This window comes from Nerophis ophidion, linkage group LG10 (assembly GCF_033978795.1).
Source record: "Nerophis ophidion isolate RoL-2023_Sa linkage group LG10, RoL_Noph_v1.0, whole genome shotgun sequence".
NCBI lineage: Eukaryota > Metazoa > Chordata > Actinopteri > Syngnathiformes > Syngnathidae > Nerophis > Nerophis ophidion.
Window position 1 is genome coordinate 26902346 of NC_084620.1, and position 19649 is coordinate 26921994.

At 39.0% G+C, this 19649-nt stretch overlaps 1 protein-coding gene across 2 annotated transcripts; it reads right to left on the reverse strand.

Moving 5' to 3' along the window:
* Positions 1 to 12051: 12051 nt before the first annotated feature.
* Positions 12052 to 16993, reverse strand: LOC133559880 (uncharacterized). Of its 2 annotated transcripts, none has more exons than XM_061911892.1 (4): positions 16690 to 16993; positions 15670 to 15792; positions 14553 to 14615; positions 12052 to 14350 (listed from the first exon to the last, which is right to left on the reverse strand). In XM_061911892.1, exon 4 carries the CDS (start codon positions 14147 to 14149, stop codon positions 13127 to 13129), a length of 1023 nt encoding a protein of 340 aa, XP_061767876.1. In that variant the 5' UTR covers positions 14150 to 14350; positions 14553 to 14615; positions 15670 to 15792; positions 16690 to 16993; the 3' UTR covers positions 12052 to 13126. Both variants share the same exon structure in this region, with proteins under 2 accessions (XP_061767876.1, XP_061767877.1).
* Between the last annotated feature and the right edge of the window lie 2656 nt (positions 16994 to 19649).

Here is a 19649-nt window from a genome sequence, read left to right on the forward strand (position 1 = left end):
GTATCCATGTTGGTTCTCTGCCAGTGTTGTATATTTGTTTATGGATTAGTCTAATCTGGTGTTAATTTTGTTCAATAATTTTAGAAAATTGTGGAAGTAAAAAAACAGGTCTGTAATTTGTAAACTGATCTTTGTCTTCAGTCCTATAAATTGTTGCAACTTTTTTTATTTGCATTTTGTTTGGGAATTTGCCTGTTTGAAATGATAGGTTACTGAAATACTGTACATCAACAGTTCTGAAATCTCCTCAATAATCTTTCTTATTGTTTCTATCTAATTTCCCTTACACTCAGTTGAAGTATTGGATTTGCTTTTTTTCACGATTTTAGCATTTTCCTCTTGTCTCAAGTCAGGGGGGAATATTGAGTTGTCATTTCTATCTATGGTGTCATTAGAGACAAACGGTAGAAAATGGATGGATGGACGGTGTCATTGAAGTCCTGAACTGACCCTGGTCTGTGATACTTTCCTCCAGTTTTAGTCCAATATTACTTATTGAAGCTTTCAACTACTTTCTTAATAATGTCATTTTTTTACATTTCTGTCTGAAAAGTATCATTTTTAACAATGCTATTGTCATGATCTGGCAGCTCTGCTTCGCGTATCTTGTTTTTGTTGCAATGCCTGGTTTCTGGGTCACGGAGTGTAGCCACTTGTGCGCACACCTGATTATCATTTCCTCCTGACTACTGAAGCTCTCCAGTACCTTCACTGGGCACCCGTAGATTCCTGATGATTCACTCTTCCAGTCGTGTACACCCTCCTCTACCTTGGCTTCACTCATGCTTCGCGTTTCTTGCGGCTCAATTCCAGCATTGCGCTGTAGTGTTAACTGTTACCTCGGCACACATTCTCTGTGCAATTTCTGTTCTTCACTCCTTAAATGTGCATTCTTAGTTATTTTGTCCTCACTTCTTTTTAAGTGGTCTTTTTCTTATTATTCCTATCTATTTTTCTTCCTTGCGTAGGGGTCCTACATGGCTAAACCGATCGCCACAGGATGCCCCATGTTGCTCTCATGTTGTTTTTGCTTAATGGTGGACTGTAATATTGTTTCCTACATGTTCATGGTATGCTAGTTAGGTTTGTTTTTATAGGTTTTGTAATCATTTTCTGCCTGCCATGTTTTATACCACCATATCTTGCAATACAGTATCGAAAAATCTAATGAAATAGAACCGCAGAATCCAACTGGTACTGTCCCGCTATTTTACATATTGGCTGCCGTTCACATGTTCAGTTTGTTTTTTTCCGAGTCAAGCTTTTGGTTTTTGTTTGCATTGACTCTGCACTGCCTTATGTGCTAGTACCATAGTTTATTCTACTTCCTCTTGGCTTTGATCTTTGATCATGTGGATTGTACTAGTAGGTATTTATTTGGCTTGTGGCATATGAGGTAGGAATACATTAAATAACTGGAAATCAACTTCTGTAGTTGATTTCCAGTTATTTTTTTTATGGGAAAGTTGTTGTCATGCAGTTCTTGTATAATGAAGTGATGGTACTGAGTGGATGGATTGGACTTTATACCCTGGAATAACATAAACATCTACTAAATCACTTACATCAGTCTTCTTTTGCCATTTTTTTAAATACAAGTAACTAGCAATATATATTGATATATTTGATTTGAAATCTGGGATAGTCAAACGTATACGATAACATCAGGGCGTAGAAGTCAGTTCTTTGCAATTATTGATTTTAGGCTCATACTTAACTCCATGTCAAAGACAATAAATGCCTTTGAGCACTTTTGATTTCTCATTATATTCATGTCTCCACAGTTCTTCCAGCAGACCCTCAAGTCAATATCACATGTTCTCAATGTATAGCTCCGGACAATGACTCCTATTGACCTCCCCATCCTCTCCCCCTTATGGGAATGCTTTATATGACCGAGGGTCTGCTTACATATTCAAATATCCTGTGAGCGTCTCATTTCAGCAAATACAAAATCTATAGCGGGATTTGGATTTCTATAGCGCTGGGAAAACTTAGAAAATCTCCAAAGCCATTATATTACTTCAGACCAGGGGTCTCCAAACTACACCCCGCCAGCATTCACAATCTGGCCCCGAAATACATATACATATATATATATATATATTTATGTGGTTTATCCATTATACATTGCTCAATTCCTGGGTAGAGCGGAATATACGTTAGGTCAGGAAAACACACAGAAGTTATATCTCCCTATAAGCCTGTTTCGCCATATATATATATATATATATATATATATATATATATGTATATATATATATATATATATATATATATATATATATATATATATATATATATATATATATATATATATATATATGGTGAAACAGGCCTGTTTCGCCATTTATATATATGGGGTCGCGGGGGGCGCTGGCGCCTATCTCAGCTACAATCGGGCGGAAGGCGGGGTACACCCTGGACAAGTCGCCACTTCATCACAGGGCCAACACAGATAGACAGACAACATTCACACTCACATTCACACACTAGGGCCAATTTAGTGTTGCCAATCAACCTATCCCCAGGTGCATGTCTTTGGAAGTGGGAGGAAGCCGGAGTACCCGGAGGGAACCCACGCGTTCACGGGGAGAACATGCAAACTCCACACAGAAAGATCCCGAGCCTGGATTTGAACCCAGGACTGCAGGAACTTCGTATTGTGAGGCAGACGCACTAACCCCTCTGCCACCGTGAAGCCCCATGTGATCCACCACAATTTATAATTTTTTCTACTGACTAACGAAACACACACTTATAATTTTTACTGTCTGTTAATTAAATTGTGCATATAAAAAGTTTTAGAGTCAAAATACTGGCTTTTTGAAGGTTTTACATGTCCACCGGTTTTCTCCAACAGCGGGATGTGCCGGCGTCATTTCATGTAAATAAAGTGTCTTTTTTGAAGACATTCCGACACTTATTAAACAAGTAAGCTTTTACTTTAAAATATCCTTTAGGAATATTGACTTATTTCAGCTTCTATATCTGCACTTTGTCCTTGTTGGTGTGAACAGTGTCAGTCCCTCCCACCCCCGACTTCTTCTTCTTGGCCTGCAAGTAAGCCAGGCTCCATTGGTGAAATGAAGTCAAATGTTACGTTGGATTGGTGAAACTGGAAGAAGGCTCACTGTCGAGCCAAATGAATGTTTTTGCAAGCTGTAATCAAGAGATAAATTTAGCGATCCGAATTAAACCATTTATTACAAAATTTTGAGAGTCTTTCATTCATTGTTTACCCTTTATTTTTGAGTAATTTTGCCGGAATTTGATATAAGCCTGCAGGTTTGTTGTTTTTTTACCCTGTTTATTGCATTTCTGACTTCTTACTGTGTAATTGGCCCTACTTCTACCTCTAGCTCTGGATTTTGTTGTTATTCTGTGAAGGTAAATAACCCTAAAGGGGTTCAGGTTGGTTCAATATTTCTTTAAACCTTTCAACCCACTGTTCGTTTTGTTCTTCTTCTGTCGGAGGTACTTTTCCATTACTATCTTTTATAGGGGCACCAGAGCTCCTACTAGATCCTCCCAGCTCTCTGGCTGTGCAGTAGAGTGTGTGGGTGTCATTTCTGTCACTGACTCTTGTGCCCCCACACATTTACTCTCTATCAAGATTGTTTGTCCTTTCTACAGCTCTGTTTTACTTGTTTGTGTGCTTGTTTGTAGTTTGCAGTCATTTCTGTTAGGAACTCGCATGGCTGCAGTTTTTGTGACCCTAAGATGCAAGAACCAGGACAATGAGTAGGTAAGATGAGTTTTGTTACTCCAAACCGAGAGGGAAGCAGTCTTGCATGTAATAGTTACCAACATAAAGCTATATTCGAGCACTGATGAGTGTTCGAGACAAGGCATAAACAGGTGTCGAGCGGCTGCCAATCAACGGCAGGTGAGGAAAAAACAGTGCTCCGCGGAACCAAACAGGAAATGGAACAAAATAAGAGCACTGACAGGAAGTAAATACAATCGGTAGGTCGTGAGTTCAAATCCCGGCTGAGTCATACCAAAGACTATAAAAATGAGACCCGTTACCTACCTGCTTGGCACTCAGCATTAAGGGTTGGAATTGGGGGTTAAATCACCAAAAATGATTCCCGGGTGTTGCACCGCTGCTGCCCACTGCAACCCTCCCCTCCCATTGGGTGATCAAGGGTGATGGGTCAAATGCAGAGAATAATTCCGCCACACCTAGTGTGTGGGTGACAATCATTGGTACTTTAACTTTTTAACTTTATTTCTGTCCTCTTATTTTTTTGCTCTATTCCCCTCATTTTGTCTCCGAGGTCTCAAGTGTCAGGTTTTGTCCAGCTTTCTTTCTTGGTTCCTCGTCTTCATCCAATGGTCCAATTTAGACCTGGTATTTCAGTATAACAATTATATCAGTCAACATCCTAATGACAGCAGACCTTGTACAGTAAGTGATTTTTTATTATGTCTGTTGCCTCTCATGAAATCTGCAGTGGGAAGCAATAACATATGTTGTTGGGAAAAAAAAGCCAACATTGTGATTTGTTTTTGAAACAAATTAATTTCAGTCATCACATCCTGTAGTTGTTCATAAAATGCATCTTTTTCATTGTCTTGAGCCTCTTCTTTTGGGGTGGATACCTGTACTACTGTCGTCTTGGAGTGTCTGGATTTCGAACCTTGCTCTGAGGATAAATTGCTGTGATGCCTCTTTATGTAACACCACTACTACTCCCCAAATGTGGTGCTGTTTATATCCAAAATACAGTAATGTTTTTTCTTCAATTATGAGTTTCCAATTTCTCGTCCAACATATTTCATTTATTCATTAGATACTCAAATTATAGCTTCCAAACTCCCTCAGTAGCTGAGCTAGGTGTCCACTATTTTACAATGTCCTAACATTCCAGGTGGCGATCTTTCTTTCTCGTTTTGGCAGAGAAAATGTTGCTCTTTCTCAGGACACGGGCTTGCCTCAGGTACTTCATACCTCGAGTACGTCATACTTGACATACTCGAGCTCCATATCTAATGCCGGTTTTTTGCATTGGTTTTGCTTGCAGATTCCATAGTAAACATGTTATTTTAAGAGGTAGTGGTGCTAACCCTACGCCCAACCCTTACTTCTTTATCCAGGCTTGGGACCGGCAGTGTTTTGGAGGATCCACAACCAGAGCCGGAGTTAAATCTGTAGTAGGCTATAACCCAAAACTAATGTAAAGTTTCCAAACACCATAAGCATAAGTACATGATACATTTTAACAGAAGTGTAGATGGCACATGTTGAAACAGAAAGTAAGCAGATATTAACAGTAAATGATCAAGTACAATAATCGATCGATTTTCTACCGCTTGTCCCTCATAATTTTGGCAAAATAATACAAAATGTTACCGCATACTTCAAAAGACAAATGAGGAGCCTGTGTGGCTGGGGGCCACATATATATATATTTTTTTTTTTTTTTTTTTTTTTTTTTACTTACAACTGGGAGGATATTGGATGCTGGCGGGCTCGGGCAGTAGTTTGGAGACCCATGCTCTAGTATGTTGATTTTCTTATTCAATACCAACATTTTTCTTTGATTGCAATAAGAAACATATTTTTTTATGTATTACATGATTTTCTGTTAAAATAAAGCCAATAATGAATATGTTTTGTGTTGTGGTCAACTTTATTTTAAAAGTATCAAAAGTAACGAAATACATGTTGGTAGCAGTACTTCTACCAAAATATTGGTATAACCCTAATTTTCAATTATATCTGTTGGTGGACTCAATATTAAAGCGCTAAAAAATACAACAAACCTGACGGGGTGGAAACGCAGTTGAAAGGGGCTCGGCCTGCAGAATGTAAATGTAAATATGATCGCTAACAAAACAGTATATTCTAAAAAGACAGTCAGAAAGCGGATTGAAGATGGTCTGTAAAACAGAATCTATGAAACATTTTGATCAAAGAACTACCATTACATGTTATGTAGAACACAACATAACATTGACATAGAATTATGTTGCCTGTATTTTTGTTGACATGAGTCAACCAATCCAAGGGACATTATACACCGTATTTTTCGGATTATAAATTGCTCCGGAGTATACGTCGCACCGGCCGAAAATGCATAATACAGAAGGAAAAAAAAAAATATATATATATATATATATATATTTTTTTTTTTATTTTTTTTGCACTGGAGTATAAGTCGCATTTTGGGGGGAAATTTTTTTGATAAAATCCAACACCAAGAATAGACATTTGAAAGGCAATTTAAAATAAATAAATAATAGTGAACAACAGGCTGAATAAGTGTACGTTATATGACGCATAAATAACCAACGGAGAACGTGCCTGGTATGTTAACGTAACATATCATGGTAAGAGTCATTCAAATAACTATAACATATAGAATCTGTCACTCCTAATCGATAAATTTGATGAAATCTTCTTCCTCGATGTCGCTTCTAAACAACTCTGCCAACTCCAAAGGTATGGCCACTTCCTCTTGTCGTTTTCTGCTGCAAATTTCACTACGTCCAGCTTGTAATCTGCAGTACATGATATCCTTTTCTGTGCCATTTTTGTTCAGCCCTTCTCAGTTTTTATAAGTTACCGCCAACGATGAAATGATCCATTTTAATAGCTACGGCAGTAGCATATATCATATAGTAGTTAGCATTCCATGACCCACAATGCAATTCTGCAATGACCCTACCCCGTCTTTTTGGTCGACGTGTGTGTGGCGATTGCTGACATTTTCTTAGTCTCTTCCGCGAATGAGATAAATAATATTATTTGATATTTTACGGTAATGTGTTAATAATGTCACACATGAGTCCCTCCGGAGTATATGTGGAACTCCGAAAAAAAATGTGACTTATAATCCGAAAAATACGCTATATATATTTTTTAATTCATTTATCATACCCCAAGGAAAACTCAAGGGAAGACTTGCATATGTGACTTGCATATAAATCAATTTCTTTCAGATTTTTAACAAAAAATATAAGTGTCGGTTTAAAAGGACCAAACTTTTTATAATTTCTCTGGAGTGCCTCGAATATTCATTTGTAGCAGCAGTCCCTTGCGTCTACTTTACAGGTGACACGCTTAAAGTCATTAATTTCCTTTGGCTCCCCGATTCTTAAAAAGGAAAAGTGCACATCCTTGCTTTGATCGAACTCAATGAGATTGCAACAGACGTAATCGCTCCTGGGTTTGTCCACTTATTAACCAGGTGAGCCACTGCGGTTCCCATTGTTTCCAGACCTTCCATTAAGATTACTTGTTCTTTTTACCGAATTGTTCAATTGTCTCAAACACGCACCCCAAATGGAAAGTGAAAGGCAGATAGAACATGACAAAAGAAAGGGCCCCCGTTGAAGCCAGGATGTCAGTCCTCACACTCAGCTAGGTTTGATAGAATTTGATCACAAAGTTGGTGTGCAATTTGTGGACGATGATATAGTTAAAAGGTGTATTCTTTTTGGAAATTACAAAAAAACTATGCTATAATTGTGTTGCAAACCAGCTGCAAGCAATGAGCCATGATTTACAGACTGCATTTCTACTGGAGGCTGTTTTCAAACACTCCAATATTTCATTTGGAGACACGCGAGAAGGTCAGGCAACAATTGTTGATAATTAACCCCCAGCGTCGACACAATAAAACATTGCCAACAAAAGCCTCACCTCAGAGGGGCTCAGACTTAAACTTGTACTCATGACTCACAGTCAACAATCAACATAATCAACACACACATACATTATATATATATATATATATATATATATATATATATATATACATATATATATATATATATATATATATATATATATATATATATATATATATATATATATATATATATACAAACACACACAAAAACAAACACAAACATATAACAACTCAATGGCTAAAGGTCAGACGTAGCACTTTGCAAACCCTTTGGTGGTGTTTTGCTTTGCCACTGGGGGAGCAGTGTGTTGAGGGACTGTCAGAAGTAAGAGCGCCCTGCCAACTGAGAAGTGTGCAACCTTTAGTGTCCTGGCCTAAAGGTGAAAGTGGTGGTGCTCCTTAACATTGATTTTAAAGGCCATGTGTTACTATTTACAGTTAACATTTCTCCTCGCTTTGCTGTCTTCTCAGTGGAACATGTGACCAGCATATATTAGAAGGCAAACGATGCATACAGCGTAGTACGTGCAGTCAATCGAAATAGTCTGTTCTGTTTTAAAAGTTTGTACTTTTCGATCACATTTCCTGGCAGATAAGTACTACGTGGCTAAATCAACAAGATCTAAATAAACATTTTGTTGCTGAATTGTTCACAGGAACGTTCAACAATGATACTAATCATATTTTGTTTGCTCTGTCGTTCACTTGTTGTAAAAATACGAGTTTTCTTGTATTAATGTGGTATTCAAACAGTGGTTATTTTACTTTTTTACACTTATATGCAGAGGTTGGTAGAGTACTCAAAAAGTGTTCTCAAGTAACAGTATTGTTACTTAAGAATAATGGTAGGTAGGTAGGTCTTTATTGTCATTGCAACAAGTACAACGAAACTAATATGACTCAAGTAAAAGTAAAGACATCAAACAAATACAGTGATTAATTTAGTCATAAAAAGTATTTTATTATTATATATCAAAATTCGCGAGTGCGGCCACCACAGCTGCTAACTGCTCCCTTCACCTCTCGGGGATGGAACAAGGGGATGGGTCAAACGCCGAGGGTAATTTCACCACACCTAGTGTGTGTGTGACTATCAGTGGTACTTTAACTCTAACTTTATTTGGTAAAAAAAAACAAAAAAATATATATATAGTAAAGTACTAAGTAATCTGTATGTGTGTGAGAAAGAGAGAGACTACAGCATGTACCGCTAAAGATGCACATTTGAAAACCGCCTACACCTTTCTAATACTGTAGCGCTAATGTTAGCATATAAATGGTAAATGGGTTATACTTGCATAGCGCTTTTCTACCCTCAAGGTACTAAAACCACTTTGACACTATTTCCACATTCGCACACTAATGGCGGGAGCTACCATGCAAAGCCCTAACCACGACTCATCAGGATTAAAGGTGAAGTGTCTTGCTCAAGGACACAACGGATGGGACGAAGTTAGTTGGGAGGTGGGGATTGAACCAGGAACCCTCAGGTTGCTGGCAAAGCCACTCTCCCAACTGCGCCATGCCATCCCTGCGTATTTTAGAAAAGTTTAAATTAGAAAGTTGTTTTTCATATCGTAATGAATGCAATTGAATTCATATCTTCCAGGGTAAAACTGTCACTGCAATAACTGGGTAGCCAAAACATGACAATAATCCATCCATCCATCCATCCATTTTCTACCGCTTATTCCCTTTCGGGGTCGCGGGGTGCGCTGGCGCCTATCTCAGCTACATTTGGGCGGAAGGCAGGGTACACCCTGGACAAGTCGCCACCTCATCGCAGGGCCAACACAGATAGACAGACAACATTCACACTCACATTCACACACTAGGGCCAATTTAGTGTTGCCAATCAACCTATCCCCAGGTGCATGTCTTTGGAAGTGGGAGGAAGCCGGAGTACCCGGAGGGAACCCACGCATTCACGGGGAGAACATGCAAACTCCACACAGAAAGATCCCGAGCCTGGATTTGAACCCAGGACTGCAGGAACTTTGTATTGTGAGGCAGACGCACTAACCCCTCTGCCACCGTGAAGCAATAATATGTTGCAAATATGTATAATTTATAACTTAACGCAATGCCTTTCCTCAAGTTTGAAGTGGGATTTTACTTTACTAAAATGTGCATTTTCCAGGCTGACATGGGTGGGGATGAGTACCTTGCACATTTGTATTGATGCCGGTACCGGGACTCTACGCTACCGTTTTTTGGTACTTTTGTCTTTTTAAATGTGTTAATAAATATGAACAGCCTGATCAACTGAGATCAAAATACCAAATGCTAAATAGTATGTACAAACTATAAAATTGTGTAGTGGGCGTGTTGCGTGTGATCTACCAAGATTGTGTGTACAATTAAAAAGTGGCGCATATCCATCCATCCATCTTCTTCCGCTTATCCAAGGTCGGGTCGCAGGGGTAGCAGCCTAAGCAGGGAAGCCCAGACTTCCCTTTCCCCAGCTACTTCGTCCAGCTCCTCCCGGGGGATCCCGAGGCATTCCCAGGCCAGCCGGGAGACATAGTCTTCCCAAAGTGTCCTGGGTCTTCTCCGTGGCCTCCTACTGGTCGGACATGCCCGGGTGGCATCCTGACCAGATGCCCGAACCTGCTCATCTGGCTCCTCTCGATGTGGAGGAGCAGCGGCTTTACTTTGAGTTCCTCCCGGATGACAGAGCTTCTCACCCTATCTCTAAGGGAGAGCCCCGCGACCCGGCAGAGGAAACTCATTTCGGCCGCTTGTACCAGTGATCTTGTCCTTTAGGTTATGACCCAAAGCTCATGACCGTAGGTGAGGATGGGAACATAGATCGACCGGTAAATTGAGAGCTTTGCCTTCCGGCTCAGCTCCTTCTTCACCACAACGGATCGATGCAGCGTCCGCATTACTGAAGACGCCGCACCGATCCGCCTGTCGATCTCACAATTCGCTCTTCCCTAAATCCGAGGTACTTGAACTCCTCCACTTGGAGCAAGATCTCCTCCCGAACCCGGAGATGGCACTCCACCCTTTTCCGGGCGAGAACCATAGACTTGGACTTGGAGGTGCTGATTCTCATCCCAGTCGCTTCACACTCGGCTGCGAACTGATCCAGTGAGAGCTGAAGATCTTGGCCAGATGAAGCCATCAGGACCACATCATCTGCACAAAACAGAGACCTAATCCTGCAGTCACCAGACACGATACCCTCAACGCCCTGACTGCACAGAGAAATTCTGTCCATAAAAGTTATGAACATAATTGGTGAAAAAGAGCAGCCTTGGAAACGGGTCCGACTTACTGCCGGCAATGCGGCCCAAGCTCTGACACTGATCGTACAGGGAGCGGACCGCCACAATAAGACAGTCCGACACCCCATACTCTCTGAGCACTCCCCACAGGACTACCCGGGGTACACGGTCGAATGCCTTCTCCAAGTCCACTAAGCACATGTAGACTGGTTGGGCAAACTCCCATGCACCCTCAAGGATCCTGCCGACAGTATAGAGCTAGTTCACAGTTCCACGACCAGGTTGAAAACCACACTGTTCTTCCTGAATCCGAGGTTCGACTATCCGGCGTAGCCTCCTATTCAGTACACCTGAATAGACCTTACCGGGAAGGCCGAGGAGTGTGATCCCACGATAGTGGGAACACACCCTCCGGTTCCCCTTCTTAAAGTGAGGAACCACCACCCCGGTCTGCCAATCCAGAGGTACTGCCCTCGATGTCCACGTGATGTTGCAGAGTCTTGTCAACCAAGACAGCCCCACAGAATATAAAGCCTTAAGGAACTCAGGGCGGATCTCATCCACCCCTGGGGCCTTGCCACCGAGGAGATTTTTAACTACCTCAGCAACCTCAGCCCCAGAAAAAGACAAGCCCACCACAGATTCCCCAGGCACTGCTTATAAATAAGGCATATGGCCTTATTTGAATAAAGTTATTTGCGTATATTACAGGGAAACATTGGATCTTTTACTGCACTTTCATGTTATCATGCTCCTACACTGCAACAACTGAAATCTAAGTAAGATTAAATATCTCAAATAAGGGTGATATTTGCTTATTTTTTGTCTGATAAGATAATTTTTCTCATTAATCAGATTTTATGTTAGAGTATTTTACTTGTTTTAAGTGTTTTGGTCCTAAATTATCTCAGTAAGATATTACAGCTTGTTTCTGAGATTTTATGACTTATATTGAGTAAAACATGCTTGAAACTAGAATATCAACTGTTACAAAGCTGTGTGATCAACACAAACTAGTATAAAACTGCTTATTCAAAGTAATATTTTCTTATTTCAAGCATGAAATAAAAAATCATGACTCTGACAAAAAGTAGAAGACAGTCAAATGAACTTCACTGTTTTATTTTCAATGAAACAATCAAAAATACGTACTCATATAGTAGTACATTTGGCACAGTACAGTAAACTTGAAGTTAATATTCAAACATTTAACATGTGACATTTCAAACAATTTTGAACATAAATAGTTCATGCACATTCAGTTAAATTCTTCAAAATTACAAGGCAGCTTTAAAAGCAGGTCATTTAATATCTTAGCAGCACTGAGTTATTTCTCACTGTTGTATAATTCTATTACATCCCCAATATGGTATTTCACCTGTACAAAGGTTTGACTCTTGCTGCTGATTGTGTAATAAGAGGTAAAATCCACCAGCTTTTCAGCATCCACTAACTCAGTAGCCTTTGCAAGGTGTGGGACCTCAACTTGATATGCCATGACATGTCTATCAAAGTGTATCGTTTGAAATGGTCGGTATTCCAAACAATAAAGGAGATAATCAACAAGATATATGTTTTTGACTAATCCAAATTCTGGCATACTACCATCCACTATGTTTGCAAGGATCATTGACTTCTGAATTATGTATTTATTACCATTTATCACAAGCCATTTGACTGATACAGCATGGTTTACTTTATCATAACCAAGGAAGTCTCTCAGTTTTCCTTGTAAATACTGTAGATCTTTAACCTCAGACACAGGTCCCATCTCTCTTTCATTTGAAAATATTTGATGTATTGAAGGGTCAACATTTTGGCAGCTTTCATATATTTGGTTATAATTAACCAAAGACTTGCAAATATTTTTAAAATTGAGTTTTGAAGCCCATTGTTTAAAGAGGCAATGTTTAGATTCAAACCGCATACACATATGTCTAACCATTGGACCCAATAATCTTATCTGTGATGGCAAATGTATCAGATAATGCTGTTTAGGTGTAATATTGTTTTCTGGGAAAAGGTTTCTCCAATTCTTCATGTGATTTTCAATTAGAGACTTCAATCTAGAAACAGTTGCAATGGTCAGAACAGGTGCAAACACTATGTGCACAATCTCTATAAGCTCACGTATCAAATGTACATATGCATTGTCTTCTACACGCTCCAAAACAAATGGTAATATCCTGAGCAAGATGAGAATTTGCCCAGATGACTGTTTTAATTTACCATCACTTGACATTAACGTACTCAGTGAAATTGGGGATGGCCGGTCTCTAATAAGGGAGAATAAGGGAAACCCAAAATAGCAGAGTTCACAGAGTCTACATCTATCAGTCCTGACTGAACAAGATGATGTAACACACCCTTGATTTCCAAAGGAGCTGTACCTTCCAGAATTACATGCATAATGTCTTGTGGAGTTTGTTGTATGATATCAAAAGCAGGGAATTCAACTAATTTGCTCCTTCGATTGATCCCATATGTTGTTCTCAGGCTGTTGCGAAGCATGTCTGTATCTGCCTTTTCTATTTCATTAGACTGTCTGATATGCCTCTTTAAAGTCCTTTTAGTAAATGCATCTTCATTGAAGTGTGACTGCATGTCCTCAAAATAACACTCACAGTGTCTGCATTTACTATAGGCAAAGCCAACACCCTCCTTGAACCCTGCCAGTTCATGCTGGGCCAGAGTGTCTCCACAGACAGAAACAATGGCACCATAAATAGTTTTAGGCCCATTACCAGTTTGCATTTTAACACCATTGTACAATGCATCCATATCTTCCTTGACTCTGTTCAATATTACATCAACAACACATTGACGGAGGTCTACAGACTTAGCCATGGCAAGCAACCTAATAGCAGCAAGTTTAGACCTATATTTTGGATTTATGTTTGCTAAGGTGTAATACACCATCAACAGCTTATGTTTTGATGCAAATGGTCCTAGTGGATTACAGACCTCTATTTCATCGGTGTACAGTACAATCTGCAATGCATTTGGTATCTCTGAAAATAAGGGATGCAATTTTAAAAGGGAACCATCAACAATGTCCTGAAAAAAACCTTCCCTGCACCTCTGTGGACCCTTTTCAATCATAGAGAATATCTTCGTGTGTGATAAAAATTGCTCTAGACTTTTGACTAATGGAATGTAATGAAAGACTTTGTCTTTAATTGAAAAGTCTTTTGATGCTCCATGTGTCCTCTTCCGTATAGTTGAAGTAATTAGAATTTCCTCTGCATCCAAAATGCTTAACTGCTTCTTCATAATTCTGTTCTGTCAAAATGATGTTGCAACACTCGCGAATGGGTCCACAAAACTGTCAAAGACATCCGTTACTTCGTTTTGAAGGTGTCCTGATGTGCTCCCCGAGTGCTTCTTTAAAACCTGCTCCAACTGGCTCCTGAGGTTGCCCACAAGTGATGTCTGATACTGCTGTACACCAGCAATAATGTCATTCATGCCTTTCTGAAAATGAGAGAAACAACACAACTTAATGATATGTGTAACATAAAGTTTTACGTAAGTTCTAAACATTAGCATAGGAGAGTGACTGTAGTGAATTGGATTTCGAGACATCAACCATAACTGGACCGTTACAAAACACTCTATGTAACTATAAACAAGTAAATAAAAACTGTGGTCTGTCAATTAAAAAAAAAAGTCTTACCTGTGAGAGGCGATGTTTGACCCGTGCATTTATCACAAAGGCTGTGGCCTGTGTTGTCAGATCCTAAAACAGTGGAAATTGTATTATGTATCTTGACATATTGTGAGCTGACATTCATAGTTACATGTCAGGTACAATGTTAATCACCAAAAAAATTGTCCTTATAAACAGTCCTTTGTCTGTTACATCATCCTTGCTCACTATATCTAGTAGAGGTGTGGGAAAAAATCGATTCAAATACAAATCGAATCGAATACGTTGTGCGATTCAGAATCGATTCTCTTTTTTTTTTAAATCTATTTAAATTTTTTTTAGCAATCCAACAAACCACTACACAGCAATACCATAACAATGCAATCCAATTCCAAAAGCAAACCTGAGCCAGCAACACTCAGAACTGCAATAAACAGAGCAATTGAGAGGAGACACAAACACGACACTGAACAAACCAAAACTAGTGAAACAAAAATGAATATTACCAACAGTATCAATATTAGTTATAATTTCAGCATAGCAGTGATTAAAAATCCCTCATTGACATTATCATTAGACATTTATAAAAAAAAAAAAAGAACAATAGTGTCACAGTGGCTTACACTTGCATCGCATCTCATAAGCTTGACAACACACTGTGTCCGATGTTTTCACAAAGATAAAATAAGTCATATTTTTGGTTCGTTTAATAGTTCAAACAAATTTACATTATTTCAATCAGTTGATAAAACATTGTCCTTTACAATTATAAAAGCTTTTTACAAAAATCTACTACTCTGCTAGCATGTCAGCATCCTGCTGAAATCCTATGTATTGAATGAATACACAATCCTTTTAAATTGGAAAAATATCGTTTTTGAATCGAGAATCGCGTTGAATCATAAAAAATCGATATATTATCGAATCGTGACCCCAAGGATCGATATTGAATCGAATCGTGGGACACCCAAAGATTTGCAGCCCTAATATCTAGTATGTTTAGCTCTAATATAACATTTAGTCTTATCATTCATGTATGAGGTGTCAAATCACACATTACTGTACTGTTGTTGGTATTTAAAAGCTATAATATACTGTTACTATACATTAATTTCAGTAGATTGTAACATGCAGTGTTACTTACTGGTTGAACGGTGCCACCTCTGTCTTGGTTACTATCCATTTGCCCTTCATCTGTGTCAGCTGTACAGAGCTGTTGACTGCTGATGCTGGAATCCTGAGGATGTTGTTCAGGTTGAATGTTTTGCTGTGTCACACATAAAAATAAACAAATTACTTCACATTTGACTTAATTTTGATTATGTATTTCATTCCTGTTTGTAATTAAATAGATCCACAAAAACCAAGCAGTCAATTTGCACGCATGTCAAGCTGATGTATAATCTATATTTCTTCAAACATGACGTCCTCTTTGCTTTAGGACCCTCTGACAGATAAATGACGTGTTGCTTGTGCCAGCGTGTGAAAATACTGTAATGTTGACAACTGATAAAATCATGATATTATGTTTTATTTGGAAATGTACCTGATTATTCTGTGCGTGTGCTTTAATTTGCGGTATACCTTTTACACTGCGATCGCGCATCATTATGGTCAGTACCGTAGACCAGGGGTGTCCAAACTTCTTCCACAAAGGGCTGCACACTGACGAGTCAAAGCATGCGGGGGCAGTTTTGATATTTTATTTTGCAAAAAAAACCTAATAATAAAATAATTTATAACAGACATAAATTTACAGACAAAACAATGTGTCTGCTTTGTATTAATATTAGTATTAAAATTAGCTGCAAAAATGGATAGACGGATGGATTTGTTTATTATGCTTACATTTTTACTGTTGTTTTTTTGTCTGATTTTATTTCAACATGCCGTGGGCCAAAACAACTTGTGATGCGGGCCGCGAATGGCCCCCGCGGCCACACTTTGTACATCCCTGCCATAGACTGACGATGTCGCAAAACGCATCCGGTTAGAAATCGAAATGAATCACAACGGACAAAATTCCAGAGGGAATCATCACCTTGTCAACATCAGTTTCACACTCCAGAAGAAGAAGCAAGTCATCTTTCAGTCAAAAGGTCCTAAAGCTCCGGGGACATCATGTAGGAAAACATTTGGGGCTAATAGTAGCAAAGTAACTCACTTGTTGCTGCAGCAGTCCTTGACTTTCCTCGTGCGGCCGTTCACCTGCTGGTCTGGTGCTTTCAACAAGATGCTGGGAGTGTCTTCTCTTTACGTGATGAAAGAATGAGTTATACACTTGATATTCCTCTGTACATCCGTCAATACCACAAAGCAACCTGAAGTCAGGGCTGCGGCTGTGCATTCGATTTATGTAGCTTAATAAGAGTTTCAATGAAAACGTGACAAAGATAAGGCAGATAACGCAGCGCCAAACCATTTTGAAGTTTTCAAATATGATATTCAAAACGTATGGACAAAGTCTTTTCTCTCGGTCTCTAAGAGAGATGGGAAAATTACTGAATTGACGGGTTGTTGACCACATTATCTAGCAGCGTAGGGGAGTTGTATGAATTAAGCTTTTTTTAATATTTTGTATTATAGTACTTATAATGTAATTCATGCAACTAACTGGTTTCAGTACTACATCTTTCATTAAACTGTATGAATTTTAAATGACGACACCATCAATTGATTATATTCTCCCTTAGTACAACATGTACGTCAGCCCCATTTTATTACATGGTACATTCCAAGTGGGAAGGCGCCAGAAAGGGTCAGTTTCAGCGGGCTACCTGTCTTACCTGTTAGACATTTAAGTCGTTGGAAATCTTCTAAACCAGGGGTGCCCATTACGTCGATCGCGATCGACTGGTCGATCTCGGAGGGTGTGTCAGTCGATCTCAAGCCAGGCATTAAAAAATAGACATAAAAATGAGCAATCATCAATCATACCAAGACTTCACTTTCGTCAGTTGTTTGACATTCTCGGCACCCGAGGATCTTGTGAGATGACGCTGGCTGCTGCGAGCTCATATTTAAGAAAAAAATCACTAACAGGGCGGACGCAGAAAAACACATTTTATTTCTAGAGACTCCGTACCTACTGTCAAAACTCTAAAGACCGACAGCACAGTTCCTGTCTTCACCATAAAAGACCTGTTTCATCCTGCCTGTGCTAACAAAATAAGAGTCTCAGAAAGCTAGCGTGCACAAGCAAGCAAGCTACGGAGTTTGATGCCAATGTATTTCTCCCCCGCCCTCAGCGACCGCTTTCTCACTTGCTTGCCCACCCGCACAGTCACTGACGTCACTCACCTGCTGCCAGACATTAAAGGGCCACACACATATGCTACTCTCATAACAAAGTGTTTAAAAACGAGTATGCAAGTTGGACAAATGAGATGCCAAATCCAACCACTTTCATGCGGTATTGGACAGAAAGGAGGACTTTTTATTTTCCTCCATTTGAAAATGCGGACGTTATCAACACCACTGTCTAATTCCAATCAATGCAAGTCATCAGAATCAAATACACCAACTTATATTCATGTCTTCATGAAAGAAAGGAATCTATGTGTGTTAAACATGCTTGTATTATCATTAAACACCATTAACTTGTTAACAAAAATGTCTCTTTCATAAATAAATAAATATAAAATATAAATAGGAATGAGGTAGAAATAGGAATGAGGTAGATCTCCTCGACTTGGTCCATTGAAAAGTAGCTCGCCTGCAGAAAAAGTGTGAGCGCCCCTGTTCTAAACTGACTCTGCCATGGATGAAGATACAAGTGCTTTTTCGAGCATGGACACTACAACAGTTGCGGTGTTTAAAGGTAAAGATAATTTGCTTTTATATGTATTTGCACGTTAAGCTAACTGTCAAGTTCTCACATGCTAATTTTAACAAACTCTGCTTCTGGCCAAATGTTGGCTAGAAACTGGTAGCAGCTACAGGAAAAGGTTGTCTTTAAAATTATATGATGATGAGTGATACTTTTTTATTGGGATAAACTGTTTGAAGTAACAACTTGTAGGCTGTTAGCTTACTTTAACTTTAGTATATTTTGCTAATGTTAGCATGGTGTAAATGGGGGGTGGAGGTGGAATCATGAGGCTTGGTTCATTTGAACACTGTACAATAAGACATTGCTTTCTGAGTTTTCCTAAATGTAGATACCTATATGATTATTTGCAAAAAAAAAAAGTATCAGTTTTAACAGCAAATATGTTGTCTTTGTTGCATATTCAACTGAATATGGGTTGAAAAGGATTTGCAAATCATTGTATTCCGTTTATATTTACATCTAACACAATTTCCCAACTCATATGGAAACGGGGTTTGTACTTGCATAGTAGGTCAAAACATTTTTCAATTCACTAGATTTTGATTGTAATTCTGATTTTAAAATATATTTGCTATCTGTCCTTATGTGGTAGTTAATGGATGAACTACAGGGGATCCTCAGTCAAGGAAACTCCCACTTAATACCTGAACTGAAGAACCGCTGGAGGATCTTCTGTGAGAAGATTCAGTTTTATAGAGTTTTCAAAAAAGTCATGAGACCTCCACTGGCAGATAAAGGTAATTACTCACATATCACCTAATGACTTGAATAATCCATAGGCTGGTCACAGTAGTCAGTGATGCTGGTGCTGCTCAGTTTCAGACATCCACCAAGTATTCACCATTTACATAACTTGTCAACCATCGTTATCACTCCAACCATGTGCTTTTTTCTTTTTCCCACCTGCAACAGTCTCCCTGAACTGCACTCACAAATGTTTCTTGTCTTGTTGCTCTCTGTCTTTGTCTATGTTTTTTTTTTTTTAATAACTGACTGCAGTAATTAAAATTACAGTGTTTGGTTTGTTTTACAGTAAAACAAGCGGTTGCGATGATAAGGGCTTTGCCGGACCTCTTTCCATCCTCTATTGCTCCACCAAAGAAGTTGGGGTATGCAAGTGAGGCCATGCGTCACATCCCTGAGGTAAAAAAAATATGTATGACATTTTCTCCTGTACTTTACAGCAGGTCTATTCAACTATGTTGTTAAGGGGCCACATTTTTAAAAAGCCAAGTGCCAGGGGGGCTAAACATTCTCCTGATTTTTTTATTGTAAACATTTACTTTTGATAT

Excerpts from the sequence above, each read along its gene's own strand:
- LOC133559880 (XM_061911892.1), bottom strand. The coding sequence starts at position 14,149 with ATGAAGAAGCAGTTAAGCATTTTGGATGCAGAGGAAATTCTAATTACT.